Source organism: Onychomys torridus, chromosome 4, assembly GCF_903995425.1.
Source record: "Onychomys torridus chromosome 4, mOncTor1.1, whole genome shotgun sequence".
Lineage (NCBI taxonomy): Eukaryota > Metazoa > Chordata > Mammalia > Rodentia > Cricetidae > Onychomys > Onychomys torridus.
Window position 1 is genome coordinate 115,434,853 of NC_050446.1, and position 22,147 is coordinate 115,456,999.

The window sequence follows — 22,147 nt, forward strand, 5'->3', positions numbered from 1 at the left end:
CCACACAAACACCTAATAGCCCAGGCAGGACCTTCAAACCAAATGCTCTTCAGAACTATTGTGTAAATTATATAGCTGAGTTAAAGTCGACAGACCACCTTGACAGGGCTCTGGATCTAACCACAAGGAAAACCCTTTTTCAAGAGTTAAGAATAGATACCCATACCTGATCAGGACCCATGGGCATGCCGGACATGGGCATGGGGGCCATGTTCATCTGTCCCAAGTGCCCAGCAGCACTGCTGTTCATGTGGACCATGCTGTATGCTGCAGGGTTCCCCTGGGGAGCAAACTGCTGCTGGGGAAAGGAGCTGCAAAGAAAGGGTAATGTTGCTTCCACATCAATTCAGACTACAGGGTACACCGACTGTCACAGTTGTGCCTAAGCAGAAAACACCAGAGAAAGAATGGAAGTCTTGTTTTCTTATTGTTGCTTGAGACAGGATCTCACTATGTACCTCTGGCATTCCTGGAGCTCCCTGTGTAGACCAGACCAGGCTGACCTCAAACTCACAGAGAGATCCTCCTGCCTCTGCCTTCCGAGTGCTGGGATTAAAGGCGTGCGCCACCACACCTGGCCTGAGGAAAAGAGCCTGCCTGCCTTCTGTTTTTCACAGTTGTTAGGACTCAGCATGCAAACAGATATGGACATGGTACAAAGCAACCCTGAGTAAGCCAAACACCTTGTTTCTAACTGTGAGCCAAGCCTCATGATCTCTCCCTCCTAAGTTTGACTAAGTAACAGTCCGTGCCCTCCAGCACTAGGACGTAAAGATAAGCCATACTCCTTACCTGCTTCTGGCCAGGTTCCCTGATGGCCACCCCTTCATTTCTGAGGACTGATACATGGGTGCAGTCTGAGGATGCTGCACCATGGCATTCTGGGAAGGCCCCATTCTTGATGACATCATTGCATTGGGAGGACTGGATACTCGCCCAAAGGCTGGATCTGGTGGTTGTCCCATCCCTTGAAGAAATAAACAAGAACCAATGTTCCAATGCTGCGCCCTTGGGATCTCAGCATCCTATAATCACCGGGGGTGGTAGAGAATGGTGAAGAAAGGTCATAGAGGGCCACAAGTAGCTGCTCTGAGTGCTTCTCACTAAGATGAAGAAGCCATGGGTTTAGTGAGAAAGATGCCATCTAGAGCAACTTGGAAGGCGGCTGCTTCATGCCCTTCCTTCTGTGAGAGACTCCTTCCCAGAGGGCAGGGCTCCATGCTAGAACCGACATTCTCCCAACAAGACACCTTCACCCCAGTCTATCCAGAACCTCCCAAAGGCAGGACTGAAGCACAGAGTGCTTAGCATAATCACAATGGGCACTTAGGTCACTGAGAAAAGAGACTGAAGCCCACACCTGGGATCTGTCCCCTTGGCTATAGTGTCCAGAGATGACACAGCATTCTTCACCACTGGGACATGAAAAATGGGCAAAGGAAGGCTTATGTAATTTTTTTTCAAACAAGAGGGGGTACTGAGGTTGAAGAAAGCCCGACTGAGACATTCTCACTCTCCCCCCATTACTACATACACTGCTCTCTACCTGTGAGTTTTCTTCACAAAGAGACTGAGTGAACGGTATTTTCTTTTTCAAATACAGCAGACCTAGTGAAGCTTGTGACCTCAGTAACAAAGATTGCTTTGGGAAAGGCACAGTATGCCAGGTTTACCATAGTTTGTTGGATAAGGAAACTGCTGCGGGGAGGCTTGTGGCATTGCTGGTCCTGACAAAACCCCATCCATGCTAGGAGAAGCAGTGACATTGGGGGGTGGGCTGAAGGCCTGAGGCTGAGGCTGTGACATCATCATCGCCATTCTCTGCTGCTGCTGCTGCTGCTGCTGCTGCAGGTGATGGTTCATCAGCTCTCGCTTTTGCTGGGCAGCCATTTGAGCATTAAAGAAAGCCTGCTGATAGCCAATACAAAAGAACCAATCAGTTTCATATAGTGCCGCACAATACATGCGCTATCATAGAGAAAACACACTCAGTGCCTTATCTGTAACTGAAGGAAAAAGAAAATTATCAAAAGGAATCCCTTCTCTCCAACCCCTCACTACTAACAAAGGAGATTCAGACTGAAAGACTAAGTACGGGGGCTGGAGAGATGGCTTAGAAGAGCATTGGCTGCTCTTCCAAGGACCTAGGTTCAATTCCCAGCACCTACATGACAGCTCACAACCACCTGTAACTCTAGTCCCAGATCTCACTTCCTCTTCTGGCCTCCAGGGTCATCAGGCATGCACAGACAGCCATGTAAGTAGCACACTCATAAACATAAAATAACTTTTTCTAAAAAGAGAAAGTGTGATGGGACCAATTCTTACAAGAACTTTAGAATTATTCACACTTGTTTGATCCCTGTGCTGGAATGTGGAGAGGTCCATCCTCTACTAGGAACTTACCTGGGGCTGCATCATGGGCCTCATCACAGCAGCAGCACCAGTAGGGTTTTCCATTTTCATTTCAAGTGGCTGCCGGCTCTGATTTAAGAACTGAACAGAGAGAAGTTAGTAGAATCGTGTTGATGAACTCCAATCAGCTTTACAAACGTTTTAGCACCACCCAGTGAGATGATCTCTTCAAACCCACTGAGCTGGGAAGCCAGCCCCATCTACACTGAATTGGTTGTTCTGCGGAAGAGATGACTCAGCAGCTGAAAGCATGCACTGCTCATCCAGAGGACCAGGCTCCTTTCACAGCACCTACACGGTGGTTCAGTCACTGCTACCTCTAGCACCAGGAGACCTCACAACTCTGAACTCTGCAGGCACATGCTCGCTCTCTCTCTCTCTCTCTCTCTCTCTCTCTCTCTCTCTCTCACACACACACACACACACACACACACACACACACACACACACACACACACCTATTAAAAAACAAAGTAATTTTTCCCCCCCGAGACAGGGTTTCTCTGTAGCTTTGGAGGCTGTCCTGGAACTCCCTTTGTAGACCAGGCTGGCCTGGAACTCAGAGATCCACCTGCCTCCGCCTCCCGAGTGCTGGGATTACAGGCGTGCGCCACCACCGCCCGGCCACAAAGTAAATCTTAAAAAAAAAAAAAAAAAGAGAGAGAGAGAGAGAGACAGAGAGACAGAGAGAAATGCTTACAAGTCCTTGGCTGAGTGTAAAGCTTGTTTGTAAAGCTTGGCACTGGGTAAAAGCCAGAGAGCAACTATGCAGCTTGAACAGCATTCTAACAGGAACTCAACAGACTCACAGTGTCAGCTTTCTCCAGGGCTTGTTCAGACAATCAAAGGAACAACCTCACTTGATCAGGTAACAGTGAGCATTTAGTAGAAAGAAGTTATAAAACGTAAACGGTACCATGAGCATAGGCACACAACTTCCCAGTTCTAAACCATACCCTGGCTCCAGCCCACTGGACTCAGCTCAGCCACGTATTACTCAAGTAATCTAGCGCCACCAAATGTAATAAGCACACTTATCAGCACTTAAAATTTGTACAGCCAATTATGTTTTGAAGCAATTCTGTTTTTAAACAACTGGGAATTAAGGAAACATCAGGAAGAAATGGAAGTTCTATTTGGAATATTAATTTTTTTTAAAATATTTATTCTTATTTAAAGCGTGTCTGTCTGCATGTGGGTTCATGTGCATAAGTGAGACTTTCCAGAGGTTGGAAGAGGATATGGATTCCTAAACTGGAGTTAGACTGTGAGGTACCCAATGTGAGTGTGCCAGGAACCAAACACAGGTCCTCTGCAAAAGCAACACATGTTCCTAACTGCTGCGCATGTCTCAGCCCCAAAGTATTAAAAGCTTTAAAAATATCAAACCACAGCTTCCATTAAAATGCTAAAATCAACATTGTGGTTGCATATGCCCACAATCCCAGCATGAGAGGTTGAGGCAGGAGGATTCAAAGCCTGTCTGGGCTCCAAGAGTTGTGTTCAAAGCCTGTTTAGGATTAGCAAGAGCCTGTCTTTAAACGGAAAAGCTAAAATATCAAGGTTTAAGTATTTGGTCATCATATTAAGAAAACGCCTTCCAGCCAGGTGGTGGTGGTGCACGCTTTTAATCCCAGCACTCAGGAGGCAGAGGCAGGCGGATCTCTGTAAGTTCCAGGCCAGCCTGGTCTACAGTGCGAGATCCAGGAAAGGCGCAAAGCTACACAGAGAAACCCTGTCTCGAAAAACCAAAAAAAAAAAAAAAAAAAAAAGAAAAAAAAGAAAATGCCTTCTAAGGACTGCCAAGACATGCTGCCTTCAGGGGAAATCAGTTTTGATGTTCTAACCTGCTCTGTTTGAGACATGGCTCACTGGGTAGCCCTGGCTGGCCTGGAGAAGTAACAGAGGTGCCCCTGCTTCTTTCTGCCTCCCAAGTGCTGCACTGAAGGTGTGCATTAAGCAGGGTGTGACGCTAAGGACTGAACTAGGTTGTCTGGATTGCATGGGAAGCACTTTTACCCACTAAGCCATTTTGCCACTGCTCGTGTTATATATACCATACATAGAATATACTTATAGAAAGATACCCAATTGAGATAACTCCTCAACAAGGAACCATCTGCACAAATAAAATCTCTAAACAGAAGTGAAAGCAAAAGGAATTCCTTTAGTTAGCAAGGAGAGGAGAGCCAGTGGCAAGAGCTCTGAAGAACACAGCCTGAAAGCCTCTGCAAGCCTGGTCAAGCACAGAACCGACTCACCTGCTGGCCCTGCAGCCTCTGCTGAAGCTGCATTCTCAGCTGCTTTGGGGTGTTTGTCCTTGGTCTCACAATGCTAGCTCTGGGATGCATGCCCTGGAGAGGAAAGCTGCCTTGCTGGCTAATCTGATTCATCATAGAGTTAAAAGATGGCGACTGTCCCTGAAGGTTAAAGCCTCCTTGCATTGGAGGAGCCTGGGCTGGGAACGTCTGTCCATACAGTGCTGCCTTCTGATCCATCATCACTGGGGCTTCTTGGCCTTGAAAAAGGTCTTGTTTGGCCTCCAAAGCTTGTCCCTGAAACATCAAACACAAATGAATAGTGAGGTAAATCTAGAAAGCAACCAAAAGCAAATATCCCAAACAAGGTTAAAAAAAAAAAAGTCAATATATGTGAGCAGTAGTAATGGCTCAGAATCCAGAAGCAAATCAAGGTTCAGGGCTGAAGTTCTGACATACACAGACATACCTGGTAGCCGAGTCTTGGCACAGAACAGACTCGCACACTCCACCTTTTCAGTAGCTACAAGGCAGTCCCTCTCTGAAGAAGCACCATTTGCCCAAGCCCAGGAACAACCAAACACCTCTCAAACCACGAAGACAATTAAGCAGCAGCAGCACCGTGGGCAGCACGTTTTCGTGCTGCCTCATTTCATCACTGCTTGTTTGGGTCCAAGGCTTTTGTGTCTTTTAAGACTACAAAACTTGCTTGCCTTTTCTTTTCTTTCTTTTTTTTTTTTCTTTTTTCTTTTGGAGACAGGGTTTCTGTGTTGCCCTGGCTGTCCTGGAACTCACTCTGTTGGCTAGTCTGGCCTTAAACTCTGAGATCTGCCTGCTTTTGCCACCCAAGAGCTGTATTAAAAGTGTGTGCCACCATGCCAGGCCTAGGACCACACAACTTTTTCTGGGCTACTTTGGAACAAGCCTTTGAGGCAAAGAGCGATTGAGTATGTTCATATCCAGAAACATGAATTAAAGAAGACCTTCACACCTTTGCTCTTATTCTTAGTACCAAGCTTCCTTCCTAGTACAAGGACCTTCTGGGAGAGCAGAGATAGCTTTCCCTGTGTGTGGAAAAGAACAGGTACAGACATACACTGTCGGTTGAGAGAAGAGCAGACAAAGCAACAGGCAGAGTGAGAAGATGAGCCACACATGATCAGAGAGGAGCAGGAACTGTGCTTGTTACACTAGGGAGTAATTCTCACCAGAGTCCATTCAGCTGTCCATCTCACACTGTTCTTTCTTACTGGCAATGATGAGTAAGTAAGTGATGTCCTAACTCTATGCTAGAACAAACAAACTAGCAAATGAATTCTGTAATGTCCTTTTCCTCTTGCCTTTTTTGTGGGGTAAAGGAGAGGATTCCCTCCTGCCTTCTCGACAATAGTTTATAGGGAATCTGTGTGGTGTACATGTTAGAAATGACTTCAATATACGTTTACTCTTTGGCTTGACTCAAAGAACCACCAGTAAGTCTTTCTTGTGTACTCCTCTGTGGGCCATGACTCAAGTCTGCAGCAGCGTGAGGTAACATGATTGGAAGGGATGGAATAAAATGTACGGAATTTGGTTGAAATATAGTAACAAGTGTAGGTGATTAGATTTCCTGGTTTTCCAACATTTTCAATAAAAGGAAGTCAGTGTATTACCTTAATTTTTTAGCAGCAATCACTCTGTATTTAGGAACTGATTAAATACATCACGGGCAGTCCAGGTGGCTCAACTCGTGACAGTGTCTGCTGCCAAGGCTGACAGCCCGAGTTCAAACCCTGGCTCCCACACAATGGAAGAACAGACTCCCCAAGTTGTCCTCTGGACTCCACATGCATGGCATGGCACAAGTACATGAATACACACACACAGAAAGGGCTGGTGAAATGGCTGAGTGATAAAGGCCTCTGTCACAAATTCTCACAAACCACATTTGATTTCCAAAACCCACATGATGGAAGGACAAACCTGATTCCCACAGACTGTTCTCTGACCTCTATGTGTGCAATGTGATGTGCATATGCATGGACAGACACACAGACATAAACACACACAAAATAAAATGTAATAAAACTTTACATATCTGTTCTTTTAATTTAAATAAAGTTTTACATAATCCGTGAATAGCAAGAGATGATTTAGGTAACAATAGGTAAACTCGGGGGAAAGCACTTCTCATCTCCTAACTCCCAGTTAAAGCTAAAGGTCACCTGGTGGTGGTGGCACACACCTTTAATCTCAGCACTCAGGAGGCAGAGGCAGGTGGATTGCTGAGTTCAAGGATAGCCTGGTTTACAGAGTGAGTTCCAGGAATACCAGGGCTCCACAGAGAAACTGTCTTACGGGGTTGGGGGTGAGGCTAAAGGTGACATCCATCACTAATCCTCAATGGTCAGTGTTAGGTCAAAGCATCAACTCTCTACATGTAATGATGCTAACAAACTAAATGCATGTTCTGAAGGAGAAAAGAAGAGATTGTTGGGTGCACTGTGTGTGCACCTTTGCCTTCTCCTGGGCCCCAGGGGCAACAACACAGTGGGAAGCCTTGCTAAGTCTTGTCCTGGAACTCTGCTGTGCCTCCCACACCTACTCCAGCCTTTCCGAACCTGGATGAGACTCAAGAGTACACTGAGGTCAGTCTCGGGTTTCCTCTTCTCTTGCCATATTTCCTGAGCGATGGTCTCAGACATGTAGGATAACTAGCTACTGAATTATGCTTTCTACCCAAACATCTCTGAACTCATTTGACTTATGCAAATAAATCCTTAATATCTTTATCTGGGTGTCCCCAGCAAACTTAGCATGCAGAAACAGAAATCAAGCTTTTTGTAACTCATGCCCTTCCCCACAAGAAAAGTCACTTTTCTCAAGCCTCCCCTGTATCATCATGTGCACAGCTCCCCAGAACCCCTTCCTTTCAAGTGTGTATAATGTTACATACATTCACCCAGTCTTCCTGAGGCTCCTCCTTGCTGTTTAAATCCTTCCATTCTCTGCATTACATTCCCATGACCCTTCCCAAGAATCCTAAGGATCCCTGCAGCAACAGGCATCCATGCTTCTACTGTCCTATCTGTCACTCCAACCATGCTCACTCCAGACACAGATATCTTATTTGTTTTTGTTTTTGTTTTTGTTTTTCAAGACAGGGTTTCACTGTATAACATCCCTGGCTTGTCTTGAAATCCCTTTTGTAGATCAGCCTGGCCTCAGACTCAGAGATCCACCTGCCTCTGCTTCTCAAGTACTGGGACAAAAGGTGTGCACCACCACCACCACCCAGTTTACATCAGACATATTTAATGAAGCAGCTATTTGTTACCAAACTGACTGTTCATTAACCTTCTTTCTCTTCTTGCCCATTCTACTAAAATGAATGTAAAGAATTTAGAAGGTTCTGAGAACCTACCTAACCCACCGATAAATATAGAATAAGCAGGAATTAGCTGGCCATTCAAGACTCCACTGTCTAACGGCCACTCTATTAAGGGCCATTTGTAAATGGAGGCTTTTCTCTGTCCTGCCCTGTTCTGCAGCCACTTCCCAAATTATCACACAGAGGCTTATACTAATTATAAATGTTTGGCCATTAGTTCAGACTTGTTACTAACTCTTGCACTTAAGTTAACCCATAATTCTTATCTATGTTTAGCCAAGTGGCTCATGGCTTATTACCTCATTTTCTATATTTCCTGCTTGCTCAGTGGCTGTCATCTCCCTGACTCTATCCTCCTCCTTCCCATCATTCTCAGTTTGGCTTTCCCACTTAACTCCCTGCCCAGCTACCTGCCTGTCAGCTTCTTAATCACCAATGAGAGTAATATATATTCACAGTATAGAAAGGGTTGTTCCACAGCAGCCACCTTTACTTCAGACAGTTTCTTCATTCCTGAAGGTATTTATCATTTTCTACATTTCATGTTTGGATCCTGTCTCTCCCTGATCACAGATATCATACTGTAAATATCGATTATCTTGACTATTTACATAACACTTTCACTTTAACTTTTATTATTGTTGTGTGTGCAGGATGTGTGTATGCACCACGGTGTACATGTGGAGGTCAGAGGACAGCTTTGGGGAGTTGGTTCTCTCCTTCTATTTTACATGAATGAGTTCCAGGAATCTAGGTTGCCAGCTTAAGCCAGTATTCTATTGACTATCTCACTTACCATCAATGGCTTTTACAGACGGATTAGATATCAGTTAAATGCTTCCCAGTTAACAACTTAGCTCCTGGGATTTCCTATAAATTACTGTGGGCAATAAACAATTTGAAGAATTTGATGTTGGTGCTCTGTTTGCTTGCTTTTTAGGGTGTTTTCCTGTTTGTTTGTTTGTTTGTTTGTTTGTTTTTAAGACAGGATTTCTCTGTGGAGCCCTGGATGTCCTAGAACTTACTTGTAGACCAGGCTACCCTGGAACTCCCTTGACCTCCTCAAGTATTAGGTAGGATTAAAGGTGTACACACCACCACACCCAGCAACATTCTTAAACTGAAAACAAGGCCAGCTGTCCTTGGTGGTGGCGCACACCTTTAGTCCCAGCACTCGGGAGGCAGAGGCAGGCGGATCTCTGTGAGTTGGGGCAAAAAAAAGAAAACAAAAAAACAAAACTAAAACTAGGCCACCACAAAAAAGGAGTGACAAACCGCTGACAACATTTGCTGCCCACCACTTAGGAGTGTCACACTGCAAATGGGCATGGTCTGCACCTCCATGAAATGAAACAGCTCAGCCTAAACCATCATGCCATTTAAACCCCACTAGAAAACTACAAAAAACAAGGGCTGGAGAGATGGCTCAGAGGTTAAGAGCACTGGCTGCTCTTCCAGAGGACCTGAGTTCAATCCTCAACAACCACATGGTGGCTCACAACCATCTGTAATGAGATCTGGTGCCCTCTTCTGGTGTATACATGCCAGAACACTATATACATAATCAATAAATCAGAAAGAATGAAAGAACTACAAAAACAGCCGGGCGTTGGTGGCACACACCTTTAATCCCAGCACTCGGGAGGCAGAGGCAGGTGGATCTCTTTGAGCTCGAGGCTAGCCTGGTCTACAGAGTGAGTTCCAGGAAAGGCTCCAAAGCTACAGAGAGAAACCCTGTCTCTAAAGAAAAAAAAAAGCTAAACTAAAAAAAAAAATTAAGCAGCATCTCAAAAACAGTTGTGATTTCATTAAATCTTTTTTCTGGCAGTAGTAAAACAAGACACAAATATGCACATTTCTCATGAGTGATACAAAGGTACACGGGAGTCCTGTTCTAAGCCTGTATCTTTCTTCATGACTCTGCAAATACAAACACACTTATTGGCACACTCTTCCATTTCCACATGAACTGCAGCTCACCTGATTCACAAGCTCAGGGATGCCCAAGGCCCTGTCGATCTCCTCCAGGCCTGTGGCGTCTGTGTTGCTCAGGAGTGTGTGCAGCTGGTCCAGCAGAGCTCGCTCATCACTCTGGCCTTCTGCATTAGAAGGCGGCCCGAGCAGATCATCCAGAGGATTTCTAAGAAGAGGCCTAGAAAAAGACCTGGGTCAGCTTTAGTGCTGCTGGACTGGGGTTGATGAGAACTGCATCCCACATCCAGGACCACAGAAAAAGCAAAAGAAAAGTTTTAACAGTGCGCTTTGTTTTTGTTTAGGCTTACATTTTCTGAGAGTTTTGCCAAAATCCTTAGTCTACCTTCAAACTCACATCCATCAATCTCTCCTGTTTAGTGCTAAATGCAGAGACTTATACAATGCTCACATTAACAGTAAAGTAAAAATAACCACTATAAGCTGGGTGATGGTGGCACACACCTTTAACCCCAGCACTCCGAAGGCAGAGCCAGGTGGATCTGTGAGTTCGAGGCCAGCCTGGACTACAGAAAGATCCAGGACAGGCACTAAAACTACACAGAGAAACCCTGTCTTGAAAAACCTAAATAAATAAATAAATAATACAATACAATACAATATAATAAATATCCACTATAAAATGTGTGTGGGGAATGGGGGAGGGGGGTCCAAGGCAATATTTCTCTGTATTAACAGCCTTGGCTGTCCTGGATCTTGCACCATACATAGACCAGGCTGGCCTCAGACTCACAGAGATCCGCCTGCCTCTGCCTGCCGTGAGTGGTGGGATTAAAGGAGTGAGCCACCACACACAGTGAAAATAAGCTTTAACAACAGATAATTTAAAAAAAAAAAAAAAACAACAACACATTTTAGTTTTAGGGATAGGAGTGAACTATTGTACCTTCTTTTAATTTTTTTTTTTTAAAAGAAAAGAAAAGATTGAGAGTTCATTCTGTGTTTTATTTAATTTGTTTAATAAACTACCACTAAGCAACATCCCTTGCCCACATCTTAAGAAAATTGTGTGTGTCAGTCCAGTCTCGAAAAAAACACGCACAAAAAAACCTGGAGAGACGGCTCAGCAGTTATGGGTTCAGTTCCCAACACTCAGATGGATGCTCACAACAATGTATAACTCCAGTTGCAGAGGAGGATGCCCTCTTCTGGCCTCCATGTGCACTGCACACACAGGATGCATACACACATATGAAGGTAAAACACCCATATACATTTTTAAATTAATTTTCAGAGACACAGAAGAATACCACTTACAAAGCAGTGAGAACATGTCTTTACCAACTGCTGCTAATGTATACCTCTCCTTGGGGTATTATTGTTACAAAAGGCATCACCACACAGAAAGGCCCTTTGGAAGGCTTAAAGGCTGAACTATATAATTCTGTCTACTCCTCCCCTCCCAGATGACTCTGCTTGCTGCCTCAGCAGATGGCCGTCAACTATAACATTTCCAACATACTCTTTCAGAATTGTTCCTGCTCAGATTCTTAAATCCAATGCAAACATTTCCCACATCACAAAATGAAGCCCTACCTATTTTGAGTCCCATGAGGACCTTGTTCCATACACAGCATGCCCTCTGGCCAGGAGCCAGGTTGATTAGATGGTGCTGCTTGGCCATAGGGGTTGACTCCCATTCCAATAGGAATCTCACCAGTTCCTGGAGGATCAAAAACAGAGCATGAATTTTCAAAGTAGCCAATAGCAAAAATTACCATAAAACATGAAATTTTCATTTACTGAAATGGACAGCTTACTCATTTGAAGCATCTGCTGCTGTTGTTGTTGTTGCTGCTGCTGCTGCTGCTGCAACGTTGGTCTTCCACCTGGTATTCTATTAGAACGAAGAGGCAACGTGGGCACTGAGGCCCCCATGGCAGGTCTTGGTAAAGTGGCACTGTAGTCTCCTGCTCTTCCCAAGTGACTCGATCCCATAGGTTCCATTCTGTTGGCCTTTGAGTTAGCTAAGCCCCACTCTCCTGAGGAAGAAGTCTGATTCACAGCAACATTTCTGTTTGGTCCTCCTATAAAAGAAGTAGAACTCATCAGGTCTTACCCTTCATGTACAGGAAGAGCCATTTTATATAAAGAACAGTGGCTGGGATGGAGCACTATCATCCTTAGAGCAGGGCTGGCCAACCACAAAGACCACAAAGTCGCCACTACTCCCATACATTCATTACAGGTTACAAAAGTCCTGAATCAAATGAGAGTTTAAATAATCAAGACAAAGGGAAGACACCCATGAAACATTGTATTAGTAATAATATTTCAACAATATTACTTTATTTCAATGTTTAAATGCTTTCTGTATTTTAAAGGTACTTCTCAAGGAAATCGCTACATTTAGAAATAACCTACCTATACTGGCACCATAACTCTCCTGACTATCCATCATTCTTGGATTCCCAGCCAGTGTGGGCTGTTTTGGTAACATGGGAAAAGCACTGCCATTCTTCACTGGAGGACCTGAGCCAACAGAAACAGGACTATCTATAGACATGGCTCGGTTATATGGAGGACGAAGGGGCTGCACAGGCTGTGGGCTTCGCAAACCTGTTGAGAACACAGAAGCTTACCACATTAATATCCCTTGCTGACCCAATATTTAAATAATCAAGTGCAAGAAACAAACACCACTAAGCCACACACAAAAGTCTTTCTCATAAAAACAAACACTACCATCTTTTACGAAATAAGTTATGACAAACAGAAAAGAAATAAAAAGCCCAAACTCCAAATAAAGTACAAACAATAATCTGCATGTTGGCTGACGTGCCAGCACTCAGCAGTAGCCTAATACGGTCAGGCACAATGTTCCTGTTGGAGTGCCAAGTCACAAGCTGAGAAGTTAGGTTCAGTGGCCCATGTTTAGCTGCACCAAGCCCTGTATGTAGATCCCCAGTAACACAAAGCAAGGAAGAAGATGGAGAGAAACGTGCATCCATGTTTTTAACCTCTTTGACTGCCAGATTATCTATTTTATCTATTTCAGTTTAGGACACAATGAAGTGGAAACAGTGAGACTGGTGTGTGTGTGTGTGTGTGTGTGTGTGTGTGTGTGTGTGTGTGTGTGTGTGTGTTGGGTGGGGAGGCACCTTCTAGTTGTGGTAGCCATGCCTTTGGCCCCAGCATGTGAGCAGCAGAGAAGATGGATCTCTGTGGTTAAGGCCAGGGCTACACACAGATACCCTTTCTCAAAGACAAGAGGAGAGGAGGAGGGGGAAGACAGGAACAAACAAAGACAGGGGAGGGAGGAAGTGGAAGGTAAAAAGAACTACCATAAGATGGCTATATAGTATTCCTTTTTAGCTAATGTAACACATCCTTAATAAAAGAAGATGTAAACATACAATAGGGCAGAATTCCTGTAAAGACTGGCGGGGGGGGGGGGGGGGGGGGGGAGAGAGAGAGAGAGAGAGAGAGAGAGAGAGAGAGAGAAGAGAAGAGAGAGCGGCGCAACCTCTCATGGCTAAATAACAAAATTCTGTAAGCACCAAAATGACAAGTATTTAATCCAGTTTTAATCTTTTAACCTAATTCTCTATGTATAAGAACATCATTTGCCAACTGGGCGGTGGTGATACATGCCTTTAATCCCAGCACTCAGGAGGCAGAGGCAGGCGGATCTCTGTGAGTTCAAGGCCAGCCTGGGCTACAAAGCAAGTTCCAGGAAAGGCACAAAGCTACACAGAGAAACCCTGTCTCGAAAAACCAAAAAGAACATCATCTGCCCCAGGACCCAAATATGGATTCTCTAATAAGTATCATGGCCCCTGGTATATTGATTAGAAGGGGAAAGATGAAGGGGGGACCAAGTGAGACAGCTGGCAGCCGAGGAACTTGCTGCCAAGCCTAACGCTAGGTAGGTTCCACCCCACCCCCAGGCCCCACACGGTGTAAGGGAAAACCAGCTTCCACAACCTGACCTTTCTTTGACCACACATATGCTATTGTATGAGCACACATACACATGGGGCACGCTCACACACAAAATGAAATTAGATGTGATTTTTAAAAAGGAAGAGGGGTCAGGGACATAACTAATACAAACAATAGCAGTGAGTTCAAGAAGCCAGAAAAGCAGAGGTTGTGTTCTGAAGTTCCAAGCACTGGTGATTCCTGGTCTTGGTGTAAGAACATGCAACTGTGCTGAGAAGTTTCTAGACAAAAGCTAGAAGGGTATTCAGGGACATGGCTGCATCAAGAGCATAAATCCTTGGCCAGCCTAGGCTTCTCAGAAAGACCATGTCGCAACCCCTCCACCCAACTTCACCCCTCAAAAAAGAAAAACTGGTTCTTCCTTACCCAGAGAACTTGGTCCTGCAAACATCTGCTGTTTGGTCCCTGGATGACTGCCATTTGTAGATACAGGATTGTTGTAAAACTCAGAACCAGTCAAATCACCAAGTATAGCATCTAGATTATCCAGGTCTCCAGGTACCTGAAAATGAACCTTTTCAAGTTACCCTGCATGGAATACCAGATGCAGCTATTGAGGCATCAGCAAAAGAAACACACCCACAAACAGGAACCCAGTGAAACACGGCAGTGATATCGGGCATGTAGTTCACACTTTTAATCCCAGCACTCCAGTCCCAGGATATGTACAGGGCGCTATAGATCCTCAGAATCTGATCTCAGAACCCCTAAGAAATAAACCTATAGCATAAAGTGCCTCACTCTGAGCCTGAGATAATACTTCAAATATCACATCCATCCAACAGCTTCTGGGGTAACAGCCAGGAAAGGCAGTGAATTGAGACCCTCTCTCTCCCTCTCTCAAAACAAACAACTGACAGTGGATCTCTGACTAACAATGCTCAGATCAAAGGCTGCTTTCCTCTGACCTCACCCATCTCTCCCTCTCTCTCTCTCTCTCTCTCTCTCTCTCTCTCTCTCCACTGCAGTTTAGCCGCTATAATAAATCACTGGGTGCTGCTCACCAAGACAGCACTTTTTGCTCTGACACTATTTTGCCACCACAGGTCACTGAGGAAGGGTCAAGAGCTGGTAGAAACCTGCATGGCCACATAACTTTGTAAAATGTACTGGTAAGTGGTATCTCACAAGGCATTCCCAGGCACGCCGAGGGGATTGGGGGGGGGGGGGGGTAGGGGGGGGAAGGGAGGGAGAGAAGGAGGGACAGAGGGAGGGAAGGAGGGAAGAAGGAACTTTCTCAAATTCACAAGAAGCTCATATACAATGTGTTCATATGCACAAACTGACTCAAGGGGAAAACTATGATGCTAAATCCAACTTCCCTAATAATAATGTCCACTGTGTCCTTAACAACTCCAGCTTCCCACTCCAACACAACCACTTCCACAAAAAGCTGGCTTCTCTAGACTTATTTATATGACAAGATATAAATCAGCAGGTGAAGGAGCTGGTCTGCACACCTGACAACCTGAGTTCAATCTCCAGGCCCACACTGGGAGAGAAAGAACCGACTCCTTCTAAAGACTCCTCTGACTGCCACAGGCGTGCTGTGCATGCTGCACCAACCCCCATACACACACACACACACACACACACACACACACACACACACACACACACACAAGCGCTCACAGACACTCTCACACACATTCGCTCAGACACACATACATTCATACAGCCACGATCACACAGACTTTAGACCCTCACACACACTCTTGCACTCACGCTCACAGACTCTTACTCACACAGTCTCATAACCACAGACACTCAAACCCTCTCCCTCACAGATACTCACACCCTCTCTTTCATTCTCCACTCCTTCTCTCATACACATCCTCTGTCCTTCACACTCACACCCTCCCTATAATAAATGCTACTATAATAAACACAAGCTTAAGGCTGTCCTTAAATTTAAAACTAACAGTAGATGGTGTTGCCACATTCTGTTTACAACATGGAAAAGAAACAAGACAAAGAGCTGAGCAGAGCCCTCACCTCCTCCCTCGTCTCCGTCTTCACTTTGGAGTCCTTGTCTTGGCTGGAGCTGGGATTGGTGGGGCTACTGCACTGACTCAGCCTACTGTCGCCACCATCTGCTTGGGGCTGCAGCTCTTTGGCAAGGGCATCACTGGGGTCGTCCCTGTCCAGCAGGTATCTGAGAAGAGCATTATTCTCCTTCTTCTTGGGACTCAGCTGCTCCTGCCTGACATTCCCTTCTCCACAGGAAGCAGAACTGCTAGTGTCTTTCCCAGTGGCTTCTGCCGTGATCTTCGCAACTTCCGCTGGTGAGTTGCCATTCTGCAACAGCTTATGCAAAATCCGGTGCTTCTCTTGCAGCAGAGACCCATGCACATTGGAAGTGGAGGACACTGCTCCTGATGTGGAGGAGGACACTCCAGAGGGGCTGGTGGCACTAATGGAAGAGTCTTTGCAATTTGAATCCAGGGGGGAGTTGGTCAAGGAGGAACGGCCTCGGTCATCAGAGGAGCATGTGAGTAGCTGCAGCAGTTTCTTGTGGCCTTTGCTTTCCAGGGGACCCCTCTGAGTCTCCGGCCCCTCCCCACTGCTCTCCTTGCTCTCTTTGTCACCGGGGTGCTCTCTGCTGTTTGACTGACACACTGAACTCTCCACTGCATTCTGTTCACAGTACAAGCTTAGGGGGCTCTTAGAGTCCTGCCTGCTCACTTTACTTGGCTGATTGATAGTCATGTTGGGAGAGTTATCCAGTTTGGGGCCTGGTGAAGACAGAGTGGATAAGAGAGAAGTGCCCACACCCTCACTGATGGCTTGCAAGGCACTGAGGGAGCTGCTGGAAAAGCTGTGACTCCCTGGAGTGCCAGCAGATCCCATAGGAGAATGCAAACCTGCATGTGGAGAAAGACCAGGAGAGAGACAGTCAGACATGCTAAGAAAACAACTTCAAAGCTCCTAGTACAAAGAACAACAAAATGCTGCTGTGGCTACCTGCAACGGGAGAGAACTGGTGTGAGGCCATCTTCGGGCTCCCACGATTCCGAGGAGAGATCATGATGTTTTGTTGGCTGGGGCCAAGACCAGGACTGCCATGCGGGGGGCTGCTCATGTTGAGCCCATAGCTGCTATTCTGGTAGGAAGACGGTGACTGCAGGCTTTGTCCTGGGGTCAGGGAGGCTATGCTACTGGAAGGCCCATACCTAGCTCCACCTATCTGCCCGGAGTTGCTGGGGTCCGCCACACCATAGGTCCTGCTGCCCAGTGTCTGGACACTCTGATTGGGAGACATGCTCACGCCACACCCTGCTGCAGGTCGGATGCCTTGTCCTACAGAATTTGGGTTTGGTCTATACCCATTCTGTTCTCTGCAAAAAACACATAGGTTTTGACTTGAAAACCTGCAGCAATGCATACAGGAAAGGTACAAAGGGAAGGAAGCTAGAGGGAGAGAACTGCCCAGGAGCACACACTGGCATCACTCCAGGACCAACTTGGTGCTCATCACCATGGCAAGCCAGCAATACTTTGCCGTGCTTTTTTAGTTTTTAGGTTTATTTAATTTTATGTGTATTGGTATTTTGTGTGCATATGTGCAATTTCACCATATGCATGCCTAGGGCTCGTGGAGGTCAGAAGGCATCAATCCCCTGGAACTAGAGTTACAGATAGTTGTGAGCCACCATATGGGTGCTAAGAATCTGGTCCTCTGTGAGAATAACTGGTCTGAGCCATCTCATAAATAACTGAGCCATCTCTCTAGCCCCTACTTGTCCTGTTTTGTTGTTGTTCTTGTTGTTGTTTGTTGTTTGTTTTTCCCCAAAATCCACTTATTATTTTGAGACAGGATCTCACTAAGTTACCAAGGCTGGCCTTGAAATCATTCATTAACTCAGTCAGAATTTGAGATCCTGCAGCCTCAGCCTCCCATGAAGCTAGGGTTACAAGTCTATACCACTAGGCCTGAGTTTGGGTGTTGTTTGGGTTTCTTGTTGTTGTTTGTTTGTTTGTTTTGAAGTGGGTCTCATGCAGCCTAAGGTAGCTTTGATTTCACTATGAAGCCAAAGCTTCTCTTAAACTTATCTTCCCGCCTCCACCCTCAAGTGCTGGGAATCACAGGAGTCCATCACCATACCCAGTTCACATCACACTATGCTAGGAATCGAACCTGGGGCTTCAGGCAAGGCAAGCATTTTGCCAGCTGAGCTATATCTCTAACCCCTAACAGTTTAAATGAGGGAGAGATAGTGAGTGGCTCTAATACCCATGGTATCTGGAGCCTCTGAGGATTCACTACAGCTGCCCACACAATCAATGAATAGATTTTCTTCCTTTCTATGCAGTTAACTAACAGCAATAGTTATTGACCTTTATTTTATAAATACATCACTAGAAATAAAAGGTAGCAAGGTATCCACTATTATCCAAAAATACCACAACCTTTACCCTATGCCCCACACCCCAGCCTTACCCAGGAGGCAATTATTTAGTGGAAAATGTTAACTTTAGATAAATAATAGAACCTTAAAGAAAACATCTGAGAATCTAAACAAACCACCAAATCCAACAACTTCCTGACTTTTCTCCCTTTGCATATCAATAGCAAAGCATCCTGAGGACATGGGTGCACTTAGTGTCATCACCTCTGAAGAAAGTGGGTCGAGACGAAGCCATGACGATCATTCGTTACAGGATTTCGGAAGAGTTTGCTTTTTGTCTGCGCACTCACAATAGTTCCATCCGCCAATGAGAATCGATATACGGGGGTCTCTGCATGGCCATGAATATAAGCTATTGGGGAAACCCATATTGTTACTGGTATCTGAGACTAAACCAATCATACAGAAACAGACAGAAAGGAATTGTGCTTCAATTACCAAGTTTTATAAGCCATGTGGACATGCTTGTATATAATATAAATCAGCTATGCTCAAAAATCATTCCCTCTCCCAAACCACCAGATATCAGGACAAGTGCTGTCCACACAGTGAGTGTTTTACAGCTTCAACACCAGCACCAAGATCAACTCCAAATGCCTTTACCTTCTTGATAGTGACGCTTCTGGGACCATGACTGCCCATCATTCATACTGAAGAATTTCTGGATACATCTTCGGATGGTATCTTCAAAGCCAGGCCTCATGGAAGATCTAAGTGAGTTTGTATCTATATTGACAACCTTTCCTATTAAAAATAAAACCAAAAGATTTCAACCCTGCCCACATGTACCTACTGCTGCTTAGCTCTGACTAGAACTTAAGAGTGAGATAAAGGAGTTGAATCTCAGCTCTGCCTTCCATCCTTGAAACACAGCAGGAAGCTGATAACAGTCTGCATGTCCCGCTATGGAACAGAACAGTATATGTACTCCATCTGGTTCTAGGGGAAACAGTAAGAAGCATGCCACTGTTCTTGATGCAATTTTATAATGAACAGGAGCTGCCTTTGCAGTCAGGAAAGTCTGGGGTGAAATGAGTTTTGTTTTTAAATACAAGTCCCTAAAGTGCTTGAAGAAACTTTATTTAGCTATACTTAGTGTGATTTAGGAGAAAATAAGACAACTCGTCAATCAAAGAGAGACAGAGAGAGTAAGCACTCAAGAAGGGACTGATTCTGAAAGACCAAATAACAAATAAAAATTTATGTCCCTGGGACAACGCGACAGACAGCTCAGTCACTAAAGTGTCATGAAGACCCACATTCAATTCTCAGCACCCCAAAAGGAAGCTAGGTGGAGTGTTGCAAACTTGTAATCTGAGAACTGAGCAGGCAGAGAAAGAAAGCTCAGAGGCTGGCCAGCCTGCCTAGAGGCATTAGGTTCAATGAGTCTTTAAAAATGGGGATGTAAGCCGGGCGGTGATGGCATATGGCTTTAATCCCAGGCAGAGCCAGGTGGATCTCTGTGAGTTCAAGGCCAGCCTAGTCTACAGAGCAAGATCCAGGAGAGGCACCAAAACTGCACAGAGAAACCCTGCCTTGAAAAAAATTTAAAAATAAGCAGGGGGGTAGGGAGCGGGGTGATGTCTAGAAAGTTGCTAAGAGCACTGGCTGCTCTTGAAGAGGACCCAGTTTCCAAGCACCCACATACATGGAAGTTTACAGCCCTCTGTAGCTCTACTCACAGCAGATCCAACACTTCATTCTACATGCAGGCAAAGCACTCACAACAAAGTAATTGAGGTGGACAGCAAGGAGCAAATAACCAAAAATGAACAGATCAAAGCTGGGATCCCAGCACTCAGGAGACTGATATAGGAGTTCTAAATACGAGTTCCAGGTCAACAGGGGTTCCATTCTGAGGTCCTGCCTTTTTAAAAAGAAATTTTTTTTTAAAGTAGATAGAAGAAAACCTAACCTCATGTTTATAACAAGATTTACTCTCCAGGCTGGAGAGATGGCTCAGAGGTGAAAAGTGACTGCCCTTGAGGAACACAGGCTGGGTTCCAACACCTACACATGGCAGCTTATAACCATTATAACCCCAGTTCTGAGATCCAATGTCATCTTATGGCCTCAGAGGCACCAGGCACACCATAGTGCACAGACATACATTTAGGCAAAACTTAACTACATGAAAAATAAATAACAAAAAACATAAATTACCCTCATTATTAGAAATTCACGTATTTTTGAAAACATATCAGTATAGCAAATGGGTTTGAAGTTACAGAAAAGAAATACTAAATTCTCACACAAAACGCTATTTTGGGGGCTGGAGAAACAGCTCAGCATGTAAAGGCACACTGGCACTAATCCTGATGATCTGAGGCTGATACCCAGGACCTACATGGTGGAGAGCACACAATACTTCCTCTACACTGTCCCCAGACCTCCCAGCTATAGTACGGGACATGTGCACACACACTGTATTGTATGTGTGAATGGAAGGATGAATTTTTCTTTCATAGTTTTAATTTTTTTTTTTTATGTTCTATGTGTATGTATGTGTGTGGATGTATGCCATGTTTGTGCAAGTACCCAGAGGCCAGAAAAGGGCACTGGATTCCCTGGAGCTGGAATTACAGGTGGTAATCTGCCCTGCATGGGTGCTGGGAACTGAACCTGAGTCCTTTGGAAAAGCAGGAAGTACTCTTAATCCCTGAGCCATCTCTCTAGTTCCATAAATCAATGTTTTTGGAAAGTGCTATCTGGCCTGGCAGTGATGGAACACACCTTTAGTCCCAGCACTAGGGAGGCAGAGGCAGTCAGTTCTCTGAGATTTACAGAGTTCCAGGACAGCCAGGGCTACACAAAGAGACCCTGTCTGGAAAAACAAAAACAAACCAATGAGGAGAGAAGAGGGGGGAGGAGGTGGTGCTATCTGAAAAGGGGGCCAGTGCCTTTACATTTATCTTTTATTTTGGGGAGTTTTAAGTACCAACTATGTTCAATTGCCAAGGTTGTTCGTGGGACTCTTTATAGAGTAAGCGCAGGCTCAGGTGAAAGCTGGCCCTCAGCAGGGAAAGTGCTTACTGATGACCTGCCTCATGCTTGGAGCACGTGGTAGAAGAGTTTCCTCTGACAGGCTCACACACTCAGGCACACACAGAACCTACAAGAACAGGAAAGTTTTACAACAGTTTCCAAGAGAAGGTACACAAGGCTCGTTTACCTGAAAGGTCATGCCTGGTAATAAAGCTCTCAGGACTCGATGGGAACGCCCTTTCCCCTGTAGTTACTCGGCGTGCCACACAGATCATACAGCACTGCAAGTCTACAAGGAGCAAACGGTCAGATTACACTCACTTTTACACATGTTCAACAGGTGAGCAAGGACACAGCATCAGTGAGAAGAGTTGGGATAGACAGTGCGTCCCCAGCTCTTACCTTCCCCTTCTTCCAGCACAGCTCGGGGCTGGGACAGGGCGAAGCATTGCATTGTTTCATATCTCTGGCGAGTTTCAGGACTGGCATTCATGTCTTCCAAAATGTCGTGTGTTTTCATCAACATACGACAATTAAATGTATGGCTCTTTTGTCTCTGGGTCTCGTTAGTCCAAGAAACTCCATTAGCTTTTGGGGGGAAAAATTAAAATTTGAAAACAAATTGAAATTATTTTTTATAAGCCAGGTAAAAATCATCAAGAATCCAAGCTAGGGTTGAGGCTGGAGGGATGGCTTAGCAGTTAAGAGCATCTATTATTCTTTGCAGAGGTCCTGGGTTTAGTTCCCAGCACTACATGAAGGCTCACAGTCAC

At 45.2% G+C, this 22,147-nt stretch overlaps 1 protein-coding gene across 7 annotated transcripts in view; it reads right to left on the reverse strand.

The window, feature by feature from the left end:
- The window catches only part of Ncoa3 (nuclear receptor coactivator 3), a 94,824-nt gene that overhangs the window by 3,183 nt on the left and 69,494 nt on the right, over window positions 1-22,147 (reverse strand). For 2 of the 7 annotated variants that reach the window (XM_036185676.1, XM_036185677.1), the window contains 16 exons: window positions 21,777-21,962; window positions 21,562-21,663; window positions 18,993-19,133; window positions 18,594-18,741; window positions 16,945-17,318; window positions 15,976-16,844; window positions 14,347-14,482; window positions 12,400-12,594; window positions 11,796-12,062; window positions 11,572-11,698; window positions 10,024-10,207; window positions 4,677-4,970; window positions 2,407-2,496; window positions 1,674-1,911; window positions 793-967; window positions 167-311 (listed from right to left, as the gene is read on the reverse strand). In XM_036185676.1, coding sequence (XP_036041569.1) covers window positions 167-311; window positions 793-967; window positions 1,674-1,911; window positions 2,407-2,496; window positions 4,677-4,970; window positions 10,024-10,207; window positions 11,572-11,698; window positions 11,796-12,062; window positions 12,400-12,594; window positions 14,347-14,482; window positions 15,976-16,844; window positions 16,945-17,318; window positions 18,594-18,741; window positions 18,993-19,133; window positions 21,562-21,663; window positions 21,777-21,962 — 3,671 coding nt within the window. The remainder of the gene's footprint in view (window positions 1-166; window positions 312-792; window positions 968-1,673; window positions 1,912-2,406; window positions 2,497-4,676; window positions 4,971-10,023; window positions 10,208-11,571; window positions 11,699-11,795; window positions 12,063-12,399; window positions 12,595-14,346; window positions 14,483-15,975; window positions 16,845-16,944; window positions 17,319-18,593; window positions 18,742-18,992; window positions 19,134-21,561; window positions 21,664-21,776; window positions 21,963-22,147) is intronic. The other 5 variants (XM_036185681.1, XM_036185680.1, XM_036185679.1 and 2 more) reach the window with 5 other exon arrangements.